Source organism: Camellia sinensis, chromosome 8 (genome assembly GCF_055761805.1).
Source record: "Camellia sinensis isolate YWXY chromosome 8, ASM5576180v1, whole genome shotgun sequence".
Taxonomy (NCBI): domain Eukaryota; kingdom Viridiplantae; phylum Streptophyta; class Magnoliopsida; order Ericales; family Theaceae; genus Camellia; species Camellia sinensis.
Genome location: NC_138968.1, coordinates 36,517,454 through 36,530,643, shown reverse-complemented (window position 1 = coordinate 36,530,643; position 13,190 = coordinate 36,517,454). Strand labels below are relative to the sequence as shown.

At 35.0% G+C, this 13,190-nt stretch overlaps 1 protein-coding gene across 1 annotated transcript; it reads left to right on the top strand.

Moving 5' to 3' along the window:
- Nucleotides 1-12,013: 12,013 nt before the first annotated feature.
- LOC145797696 (uncharacterized) lies at nucleotides 12,014-12,559 on the top strand. The gene has a single exon (XM_082885105.1). It carries the CDS (start codon nucleotides 12,014-12,016, stop codon nucleotides 12,557-12,559), a length of 546 nt encoding a protein of 181 aa, XP_082741231.1.
- Nucleotides 12,560-13,190: the final 631 nt, after the last annotated feature.

Sequence of the window (13,190 nt, the reverse complement as noted above, 5' to 3'; positions counted from 1 at the left end):
TGCGATCGAGCGAAGATTGCACACTCCCTGTATTTTGGTGCTCTGCAAAACTTTTGCAAGCATGTTTTTCACGCTCGAGCGGGTTTCTTTACACTCGAGCGGTTGTGCTCGAGCGGGTACTCTGGCGCTCGAGCGGGTAGTACATTTTTGGTGTAAGTTCTGGGAGGGGGAAATCTACGCTCGAGCGGACTGATTTTCACGCTTGAGCGGATGTATTTTATTCTTGTGTCTTGGCGCTCGAGCGGGCCTTCTTGCGCTCGAGCGGACCTGGGTTTTTGTTCTTGACGCTTGAGCGTTGTGTTTTCCGCTCGAGCGGGAATGTCGTATAACAGAGGGCAGCTGGGCATTTTTGAATCATTTTCTACAATTTCTCTCTCTCTCTTACTTTTCCAAAACGACATTTGAGAGCTTCTCTCTCTAGAAACTCCCTTCTCTCTAGGGTTTGATCTAGTTAGAGTGCTTCCCTCCCCTTTGGCCTTTGTAAAAGTTGTGTTGATCGTCAAGGGCTTCGTTTTGATCCGAGAAACTTGTGATTTGGAGTAACTTCGTTTTCGTCATCTTCTTCTTTGGGTGTCATCTTTTAAGGTAGGGATTCCTACTCACTCTTATGGTCTTTGACATAGATTTTTGGTTGTTTTGATAAAGTGTTGAGGTTGGGTAATTTTGGGACTTAGGGTTTCAAAATGTCAAAAGAGGATTTTGTTATTTTGATTCTAAAATGTGTATTGTGGGTTTCAAAATAATATTATTGTTGTTGGTTGTTGATATATAGACCATTGGGTCAATATTGGGAAATGGGGTAGAAAACCCTAATTGGTTGTATAAATTAATTGGTATGATTAATTTGAAAAAATTGTGGTTATATGGAATTGAGTTGGAAATAATGAAATTGGCTCATTATATAGTAGAATAGTGGAGTTGGATTTATTAATCGCTCACTCCTGAAAACATTGATATTTTATCTGTTAGAGCTTTTATTATCTGTTTAGAAATAATTGCTTAGGCTACCGGTGGTAGTTTTGATTGTTGTAGACAATGCATGATGATTAGGCAAACTAAAACTAATCAATTGGTTATGTCATAAAATATGACGGTTGATAGAATACATTAACGTTATGTATTGATTGATTGTGTATATGACCATTGTGTATATACGTTGTGTGTGTGTGGGAGGAGATAGGGGATGTACTCCACGGTTTAGGGGAAGATAGGGGATGGACCTCTAAACCGGATGTTGTTTGGGAGGAGATAGGGGATGGACTCCACTGATACAGCTCATATGCTTGTCAGATAATGTGTTGATATAGCTTATATGCTTATCTATGGAAGTGTTGATACAGCTCATATGCTTATCTTTGGAAGTGTTGATATAGCTAATATGCATATCTGTTAAAATGTGGATACAGCTTGTATGCTTATCTGTTGAGATGTTGATACAATTAGTATGTTTATCTATTGTAAATTGGGAAACGTTTAATATGAGTCACTGTCTCATATAAGTGGTTGGCCAGGTTTTTAGCCATTGATGTAAATTGTGAAATTGAAAAGAAATGGAAACTGAAATGAAACATGAACATAGTGGTCATGAAATGGAAATGGGTTATGAACTGATTTATGGAAATTGAACATTTATCAATTGCTAATGTCTTAGTTATTACTCATACTGTGTTTAGCATATCTCTACTGGGCGTTGGCTCACCCTTTATGGGACATTATTTTCAGGTACAGGTAGTATGCTACCTCCAAGGACATAGCTTGGATGATGATGAGAGTTGAAGACTCTTTTTTGTTTATTTTGTTTGTATTACATGTATATCAAGCCAATGGCTTATTTTGTATAGAGTTAGTACTCTTATTTTGTGTAACCAGGTGTTGACTTGGAAAGCTGTAAGCCCATAGGGCATTTGCTTTTGTTGTTAACATGTAATACTGTTGTAAGAATTACTCTGATGAATAGAAATGGTTGGTTTCTTTTATATCAATGCATGTCTCTAGTGATGGGTTTTATGTTTTTTTTTTTTAGGACGTTATATCTTGTGTGTTTTGTTTTAGTTTGACAGATTGAGGAACACTGCTGGAAGCTTGTGACATACATGAACTATTTTATGAAGAATGTCTACACCTACAATATGGTATGACCATACTTTGACATTGAAGTTGTGCTAAAGTTAAATGTGTTTTTGTTTCTGAGAATAATTTGGGTAAATTTTTACTTGTCTTACATAAATTGTTATTTGTGTTATGTGATGCAGTACTTGCCTAAAATGTATGTACTTATTCTCCAACACAAACCAAAAAATGCAATTGAAACCAATTTGATAGAAGTGTGCCGCTAGAATTTGCACTATTGTGCTGCTAGAATCTCATTAATTGGGAGATCTATCATTTTCTCAATTTTTAATTTATCTGTCTACTAGTGTATTTTTGCTTAGAGGTAATTATTTTGTCATGAGTATATTGAAAGTTGAATTTGTTTTTGTTTTTGTTTTGTCTTTTACTTTTGCTCAGAGGGTTTCTTGCACTAGGCAAGTGAGTTGTGCTTTTTCTACTCTAGTAGCCCCCTTGATCATCTTTAGATGATTTTTCTTGGAAGTAAGTTTCATATGCTATGTTTGGATGGTAGGATTTAAAAAGAAAGACTATGAATCCTATATAAAAAATAGGATTTCAAGGTTAATACAGTTCCATTGTTTGTTTGGATTAGTAAAACTTTCTCCACAAAAAATAGTTCAACTTTAAATAATGTGGAACCAAATTTTTAAACTTGAATGCTTAAGAAATATGAGATTTTTTTGTAGGAGTGTGGGAATGATATTCTCACATTGGGATTTGAATGCACTCAAAACAACATAATGAAGGAGAACTAAGATAAAATTGTATTTTTTCCTTTGTTTTTACTATCTGAACATAGTCTTGCCAGCTAGCTAAGATGTATTTCTTATAAATAAATAAAAGAGTAATGCTATGTTAACAAATATTTTTTTTTTAAGTTTCCTTCATATTAGTTCATTGGATTCCATTTGGTATACTGAAATTTTATTAGTACATAAGTTCATTTGTATAGCATTTTCATGAATAAACACATTAAAAAATAGCAGATATCTCCTTTAATCTTCCAACAATTCTTTTGGTTTGGATCCATTTGCATAGTCTACATAATGAGGTATCTTTGTCTAAACCACAAACCTTAAAATTGGCATTATCATATGGAATTTTTTTTTCCCGGTTTGTATGTTTTCCATTTTTTTCATTTTTTTGAAATCATTTATTTCCTCAAATTTCATATGCTATGAAACGAAATGGAATCGTCTAGGGGGAAAGTAGACGAGTCAATCCTTTTTCCTCTAAATAGTTCATATATGTAAATAAACACAAAACCTTGAAAAAAAAATAAAAATCAACATCACAAAAGTTTTATATGATGCATAAAATATACTCACACCACATCCCATCGGCGACCATACATGTTAAGGCCATTGGCCATTATATATTTTGATGTACAATGGAACTTAGCAGCTCATGCAAATCATTCAATTAGCTTCTCATTATGAATAGAATAAGCAATTAATGAACTACATTTAGCATTATTTATATATTTTATTACCTAGTTAAATTTCTGACCAAAAAAAATAAAAATAAAAAAAGAGCAAGATTTTTAAGTGTACCACTCTTTCTATGAACAATTATACAAATGAAAAGTAGATGTAGAAAGTTTTGATGATAATTTGGATGAATCTTAGGGTTAACATTGTTCAAATTAAAATAATAGAAATCAAAGTGAAATTTTGGTCAAAAGGGAGTTATTGATCTCCCAAATGAAATATTAATGAAGATGAGAACAATAAGTTGGAAGACATAAGCCCTGTTTGGTAGAGCTGTGGGAAACTGCTTATAACTTATGCCTCAACAGCTTATAGCTTATAACTTTCAGCTTAAGCTGATTTCCAGCTTATTCTTAAAGCATCTCCTGCCCCACTCAAAGAATAAGCTGATTTCTGACTTCCAAAAAGCTATAAGCTATAAGCTACAAGCTAAACTAAACACATCAAAATAGCTTAAATTAAGCTGAAAGCTGAAATAAGCTGTAATTAAGCTCTGCCAAACAGGCACATAGTGGGGTGCCTTTGGGATTACCAAGTGCGCCCAACAATTCAGACTCCCAATCTCCTAATTTAGTCTCACTAGTGCAATGTGGAATGAAAGATGAGAGTCCAAATCCAATAATTTTTGTAAAAAATCGTTTTATTACAAATATTTTGCTAAAAATGGACTACATCACCAGATCTTAGAGTCGCCACCTAATCTTTTGGGGAAATTAGGAAACTCGTAACTCATGCCAAAGGCCATTGTCCGTCATAACCAAAGTGTCTCGGCTCGGGAACATAGGTATGGAGGGGAAAGGTCATTAATTGAGCACCCTCACGCACCCGATCAAAAGATCGGCCTTTACTAAGTCATGATGTGATTTTTATAGTCTATATATTCATATTCTGGTTATTATTAATGCTAACATTACTATCTGAGGTAATCAGATATAGACTATGTCATTGATTTTGGTTATGTTTTGATTTCATGCATTTTTGAAAAACTATTTTGTACAAACTCCGAAGCATAAGAATCAATCACATTCTAATACAAGAAACACAACCTCCATCCACTGGCATTCATATAGATATTTCAATTAAGCATTTAGCCTCATGGTATAGCAATGAACATGATAGAGGAAATATACACACAATATGCTAAAGTAAAGAAATGCTTACCTATTACTTCGAAGCGAGCCAAAAGAATAGGTTAGAGTATATTCATGATCCTATATACAAATAACTAATGTAACACATATAGGACATGCATCTGTAAGTTTGCATACCAAGACGCGACATGGATATCATCTCAAGGCATTTGGTGACGCATATATTCAACTTGGAAATGATAAACTCTATAAATGCAAATGAGTCGGACCCTAATGCATGAAAAATGGATGTAACGCATGGGCGTGATAAATAAGATGTGATGCTATACAAAAAGTTTGTAAATAAAAGGGTTAGAAAGATGTGGGGTTGAAAGATTATTACAACAATTTGAATAAGAAAGGGAGGAGGCGGAAGAGAGAGAGAGAGAGAGAGAGAGAGAGAGAGAGATTATTACAACAATTGAATAGATAATAAAAGAAAACAATAGGGATTGGAGAAATTATTACAATGGTGAATTAATTCAGCTAAGTTATTGTTGAATCTAACAAATCATACTAAATAGTTAAAATAAACCATCCAGTAGCTCCAGAACCACCTAGGAGAGCACTCCCTAGAAACTGTCTGCTCTTGTTCTTGTGAAAGATCATCTGGTTGGATACAAAATGGGCCGGCTGAATAGGAATTTGGTCGGCCGAACTCTTATTTATTTCGAGATTTAGGTCAGTTCAGAAAGTCCAGAACAGAAGCTAAGAACATTTTTCAAGGGGTGCTCATCCCTTCTAGCTCCTCCACTTACATGAATCACTTAGGGAAGAGGTAGATGGGCCTCAACCCTTAACAATAGCACACACACACACACACACACATATATATATATATAACAGATGTTTTGCAACAAATTGATGAAATAAGAGGATCAAAGCAAAAAATAAATTCAAGCCTAAGAAATAGATGGGAACCTATATCATATCTTTGTGAATAAGGGCAAGTTAGTACCCAAATCTATGTTATTGATTGGGGAGAGTAGATTAATGCACATCATTTCTTAGCGGAAGCTTTGCTTTGAAAGCAAGCGATTCATAAAAAATCCATTAAGAACTCTTCTTCTATTCATGGAACAAGGGTGTTTCTATCCCTTTCCATGTTCACAAATAATTAAGAAGAGAGAGTTCAATTCCTTTTGACATAAAATCTCTCATTTTACTTCTAAAAATACTCAATAGAAGGGAGAACACAACTTTTTCAACATCAAATCCCAAGGATTATCCAAGAAATCCTATGAAACAACACTTACCACACATTGACATTGAGTGAAGAGTTGAGACACATGGATTAAAGTGCTTGGAAAATAGGATATGTGAAGAAAAAATGTGTAACAACAAGAAAAACTACTCTACATATTAAACTCGTGAATGGATATCTAATTTCTACTCCCAATCACATCCACAAGTTTCCAAAATATACAACAATAAGAGACTTTAGCTAAAGAGAGCAAGAAAGGAAAGGAGAACAAATGATAGTCAAAAGTTCTATCATTTCTACTCCCTCCACATCCACAAGGACTTGTTACATATTTACAAAAGTTCTATCAACTCAATGGATGGGTGGCTAATTTCTACTCCCTCCACATCCACAAGGACTTGTTACATATTTACAACAGTTATATAATGAAGAACAAAGTCAAAATTAAAGGAAATGAGAAGAAATGATAGTCAAAAGTTCAATAATCTCGTCTTTTAAAGAGGATGAGCTTCTTTGTTTACCAAACTCTGATTCCCTCAAGTCCTTTTAGGTATGCTTTAAAATGTCCAAGAACCTTCACAAGAAGCTTAGGATCAAGCTTTGATGGTGTTTGATTGTTCAAAGTTAGAGAGTGGTAGGTAGAAGATGGAGGAGAAAGAGAGAGAAGTTAAGAGGCTTATCTTAGCCTTGGACAAATTTTCCAACTCCAAAGGGGCTGCCGAGCTCTATTTATAGAGCCTCGGGTGTAAATATCTTAGATATTATAGAAAGTGTATTGAACAAGCTGAACTTCCTGAAAATGCTTTGTACCCAAATAATTCAGCCAGCCGTACCATTTGGTGTCCGGATGAATGCATTTTTGACCGCCCATCTTATGTTGTCCAGCCAGCTAGAAAGTACATCGTTAGATCAACAAGGTAAGGTTAGCTTGAATTGAGAGGAGACAGGTATTTCAGAGGATTTCACCTCTTCCATTAATTCCCACTGCATCTGTTGCTCTGTTTGTTTGAAAATGCATAGTATTCTAGCTTGAGAAATAATGAGCCATAGAATATATTGGTAATGTTTGAAACTGCACAACCAAACTCGTTTTGAAAAAGGTTCCCATTTGGTCAAAAAGCATTGTGGCTAAAACCAGTGTTTGGAAAGTTTAAAGCTTGCATCTTAGACTTCTTGCTAAGGGATTCATAGGACTAACACATCTCATTTTCATCATTGGGTACCCAAGAAAAAGTGCCTAAGTCTTAAGATTGGTCAAAAGTGGGGTGTCTACACATGGGTTGTCCATAAACGAACCTTACTTTGCAGTCCTGTTTTGTATGTAGTTTCATGAGTTCAATGGTATGATGTTTGATTGTTTCTAGGGATAAAAAGTGACAGAACATATATCAACTCATTTTTTTATATTTTTCTTTTCCTTTTGATAATCTTTCATTTTCTCGAGAAAAATGTTATATACATCGTTCAACTCACTACAACTACATTTTCATATTATTAATGAACCTTATAGTCGTTGCATACAAATTCATTGGCCATGGCTAACTTTAAGAATTACTATTATGATTGTATTAGGTTGAATATGTAATACCAAATGCTCACATTTATTTACCACATGATTATTACATTAATACAAATTGCTCATGTTTGTATTGCACTAGTTTGTCAAGATTAAATATATGAAATTTCATATAAGACCTCATTACATAAAAGTTGATTTTATTGTTTATATATTGCAGAGGCAAAATTGTCTTTTGACACACATTCTCACGGGACAAATTCATCCCATGGTATTCCTAATTCACCCATATTTGGGATTTTATTTTTAATGGGATTGTTTATTCACGTTTTTTTTTTCCTTTTTTTTGGGGGGGTGTACAACTAAACATGAATTATGCAAAACTTATCAAATTACCAATCCAATCCCAACTCCTACCAGGTTATCAAATAAGACCTTAATGTTGGTAGATCCCAAGTGTGTCTTTGCATTACAAATAGGAATATTGTTCAAGAGGGATTCTCTGTTATGATTGGTTCAGGGGGCCTATGTCAAGTTTTGTTTTGGCATGATTTATGGTTCGGTGATAAATCTTTGAAAGATGAGTTTCCTAGACTATTCTAGATTTTGTTTCAGAAATCTGTTATGGTTAATGATGTTCTTTTGTTTGATGGAAGCTTGAACAAGTGGTGTTTGCAATTCAGGAGGAGCTTATTTGTTTAGGAGAATGTCCTTTTGTATAATTTAATGAATAAACTTAATTCACTTTGCTTGACTCTTGACATGGCGGATAAGCTGTAATGAAAGTGGGATAAAAATAATGGAACCTATTCGATTAGATCTTTTTATGATGTTTGAGAATTTATCTTGTGGTTTTGAGGTTTCTCCTCTGAAGTCGCATCTCCTTTCTGGAATAATCTTTGCCCATTCAAAGTCGAAATATTTTGTTGGCAAGCTATTCTAGGTTAAAGTAGCCTCTCATAAATTTTTTAGCTAATAAGGGAAATCCTAAATGAGTTTTAAGCGCTTTGTCCAATGTGTTTGAGATTTGTCAAATCTGTATGCCATATCTTAATTCTCTGTTAGTTCGCTTGGGAAACCTGGTCTTGTTGTTTACACTGGTGTGGGTGGTGTTTGTTGGATCTTCCCTGCCTTTCTTTTTGATCTTTTTATGTGGTGGTTTGATCCTCCTTTTCGGAACCTTGAGAAACGACTTTGGGTGACCCTCTTCTACATGGTTGTTTGGTTAGCTCAAAATGCTACTATCTTTAACCACTCAAAACAACATGTTCATGACGTGATTCACGTAGTAAACTTGTGTTTCGCTCTTTGGGCTAAAGCTTGTTTTAGTATTGTCAATTATCCAGTGTCTGTTATTATCAGCTACCTTGACGAGATTAGGAAACTCAAACTGAAGCTTCTTTCAAAGATGCCTTGACAAGCATTGAAGCAATAAGATGGTTGAGGTGTGAAGGGGGCTTGGCTCTTTTTTATTGTTCTTGTTGTTGCTGCTGATATGTTCTTTGATGTTGCTGGTGGTGTAGGGTTGTTGCTTTGCTAGCTAGGGAGGTCTTGCTTTCATGCAGAATATTTTCATTGCTATGGGAAGCCTTAAGTTATAACTTATAAGGCTGTGTTGTTGCTTTTTAAGGTTGAGGGTTGTTCTTGATTTGGGAGTTTTGGGGAAGTTTTTCTGTTGCTCTTTTGAGTTGTGCAGGAATGAGTTCTGCTCTCTCTCTCTCTCTCTCTCTCTCTCTCGGTTTAGCTTTGATTCTTTTTGCACTTCCCTCTGCTTTATTGATGTATTTCATTTCTTGATTTATATCAATAAAGTGATTTTTTTGCTAATAAAAAAGAAAAACAAAAGAAAGTGGAAGGCAATTATCATGTGCGTTTGGATGCTCCTTTGTGAGCAAAACATTCAGTAAGGTGGATGCTTGCTATATATATATATATATATATCAATTGGTAGGGGAAAGGGAAACTACATAACAGTAAACTCAAATTTAGATATAACATATGGTAACTCATCTATCGGGCTAACCCTTATTGTTAGCTACTAGTTACAATAACCATATCTATTTTGGTGGGTGGCAAGGCAAGACATGGTAGGTTATACTCAATGCTAGAGCTAGGAGTTTGAAGATGGACAATAATTGTCCTTTTTTGTGCTATCAAAATTTTATGTGTTTCACATAGCTTGTTTATGGATTTAGTACATGTCTTTATTTTTTTAAAAAAAAAAATTCTCAGTGTTTTGTGTTCTACATATATCTTGTTTGTAGGCGCCTTTTGGAGGATTTCTTGGTTAGGAGAAGGAAGATAAGTAATAAAATTATCAAGCTCAGATAGCTAACAAATTCCATGGTAGGCAGACTTAGTTGTTGCCTTTGTAGTTACAAGCATGCTCACTAAATGTCAGAGTTGGATAAAATTTGGCATCGAACTAATTTTTTATTTTTATTGATTGAAAACTAAAACTGACCAAACATTACGATTCAATTTGCCGGGATATTTCTATAGTAACTAAGAACTTCCTTCCAATTAAATTTTCCTTAATTGATGATGTTGATATGTATGAATAAATGTTGTTTGTCAATATTTGTTGGACTTGGACATATAGATCACAAACTATACAAGAGTTGCTTGGACATTACCCTAGAGACTAGAGCACTTTCCAAAAACGGTATGTAATGGATTTCTATTTCTAAATGGAGATTCTATGTCTTCTTAATGTGTGTCATTTTCTTTTTCCTCAATATCATTGGATATTCACTTGAGATAAATATAAGAATCAATTGCTAAGGATTCATTTTTAAAGAAACATTCTTTCCCACATGTTTTTATAATTATCTTATGTTTTTTAAATGTTGCAAAAGATAGTTCAACTATCTTTTTGGAGTAACTTTTTACAAACTGTAACACCGCAAGTTTTAATTACGCGGAAACATTACCAAAAGCCTTTAATTTAGGTCCTTTTTTTTTTGTTGTAAAATATGTATTGCCCTTGAGTAATAGAAACATAATAATAACACATGTCCTCTCTCTTAATGAATGCAACAATAACAATAATACTGGCCAAGCTTCTGTTGCGGAGCTACAAATAAATAATTACAAATTTCAATGTACAAAATTCATTTCCTTCACATTTACAATGAAATTAGACACAAAATGAAATTACACATAAAAGACACATGGACTTCTTAACTCTTCAACCAATCAATTTGAATTCTCTTTCTGTAAAAAAACTTAAAACAACAAGGGATGAGCACAATTGCCCAATAGGAATCTCATAGTTCTACAACAATAACTAACACATAGATAGAAATGATAATGCCTGCAGGGTGATACCATACAGTAAGGTGACGTTTGTAATTTCAAAATATTACATGTAAAGTACCTTTATCTCAAAATTTATTTAAACATTTAAGGAAAACTTTCAGTCATAAAATTATCCCCCATCAACAGTAAAATCATAAATCTTCTTTGAAAACAAATGTGCTTAAAGAACAACATCATTTTAAATTTATTAACCCAATTGCGAAATATTCCCCATTTTATTTCCATTTTTCCTTTTTATTATTCCCAATTATTATAACTCCATAACCTCAAAGTTCAAGTTCCCTTAATACTCCAAAAATAACCCTCATACACTCTATCTCCGCTTGTCTATCCATTATTGATGTAACTCCATAACGTAAAAATCCAAATCTTCTTTTTATTCAAAACAATTCTCCTACACTCAACTCCTACTTGTCTAACAACTACATGACGTAAAGTTTTGCACTCTCAAATTATAATTCAACATAACACAGGATTAATAAACCCCTTTCAATTCAATTTCTCAATTATTTACAAACAAAACTCATAATTTCCCCATATAGTTACATACAACCTGGTGAGTTCATTATCACCAACCCCTTATCTAGTTACTATTTCATTATCCATTCTTTTCAAATAATTTCTATGTGTGTTCCCCTTCTGTACCAAAGTACACATCAAATTGTAATTTCATAAGTTCATCACAATTCACATATATTATTACCGACTCAATACATTTCTCAACACATTCCATATTTAGCCAACTTAATACGACAGGATAGCGGGTGCCCAACTCTTAACACCATCCACCTTTTGCCGACTATTATACGGCGGGAAGTGAACTCCCAAAAACCATTTTCTCAAAACCATACTTTTCCAAACCATGTTTTTCCACATTTATTGACCGTCGTACGGTAGGACGTGGACCCTAAAAAACATTTTCAACTTTAAAACCATCCCCGCATTTGTCGGCTATTATACGGCCGGAAGTGGGCACCCAAAAACATTTTCAAAACCATCCTTTTTTTTTCTCCATTTTTTGTCGGCTATTATACAGCGGGACTGTGTGGACACCCAAAAATATTTTTCCCACATTCGTCCAGCGATAAGCCTAGATAGGGCATTTGGGCATCTTTAATTCAAAACCACTCCTACATTTGCCGGCAATTGTACTGGTCTTGCTCTTAAGAAGTCTGGGGCTAAGGTTGCTTGGGATAGGGTGTGTGCCCCTAGAGGTGAAGGGGGTCTTGGGTTTAAATCTATGGAGATTTGGAATAAAGCTGCTGTGTCTAAACATATTTGGTTTTTAGTCTCTAGGGGTGAGCAATCCATGTGGTGCCAATGGGTGAAATCCTACATTTTAAAAGGTCACAATTTTTGGAATGTCAAAGTTCCTAGTGATCATTTTTGGGTTTGGAGGAAACTTCTGTCTCTTAGAGTCCTTACATACCCTCTGATCGTATGTTTGATAGGTTCTGGTGAGCAAACTTTCCTCTGGTTTGACAATTGGCATCCATTAGGTCCACTTGGGGCTAAGTATGGGGATAGGTTCATTTCTGACACTGCTCTTGGCTATCATTCTAAAGTGAGGTCCATTGTTTCTAATACTAGGTGGAAGTGGCCTAATGAGTCCTCTTGGGAGGTGCAAGAAATCATTTCTAACACCCCTCCCAATTTGACTCCTTCTCTGTTGAAGGTGGACAAAGTTATTTGGGTTCCTACTTGTGATGGCAATTTTAGTATTGGGTCTGCTTGGCAGCAATGGAGAACTAAGTGGCCTAAGAACCATTGTGGTGGGCTGCTCTAGGGTCCTCATTCTATCCCTAGAGCCAGCTTTATTGTGTGGATGGCTATCCTGGGTAGACTCAATACTGGTGATAGACTTGCTATTTTTGGTATTAACCCTACCCCCATTTGTCCTCTATGTGGTTATAATGGGGAGGATCATGACCATTTATTTTTCCACTGCCCATTTTCCTCTAGAGTTTGGGTTACCATCCTCAGAAAATGCAATGTGAACTGGACTTGTAATAGTTAGGCTGACTGGGTGGATGTGGTAGCAAGAGATTGTCAGGGTAAATCTCTAGCTACCATTCTTCAAAAACTTGGCTTCTGCTACACTGTTTATCAAATTTGGTTGGAGAGAAATAACAGGGTGTTTAAAAAAGAAAGGAAACCTGAAGAGGTTGTCATAAAAAGCATTATCAGCATGATCTGGTTCAAATGTTTGGCTTTGAAGAACATTAAGAATTCACCAACTGATGCTTGGTTTCAGCAAGAATGGAGGCTTCCAGCTACCATTATAAATTTGAGTAAAGGGTAGCTTCTTGAGGGTTGAGTGTTAGGGAGATACCATATGAAGGTTGAGTGTTGTTATTGAGAGTTGAGTGCTGGTGAGAACATACAGGAGGGTCAAGTGATGTGAGCCATATGGTGAG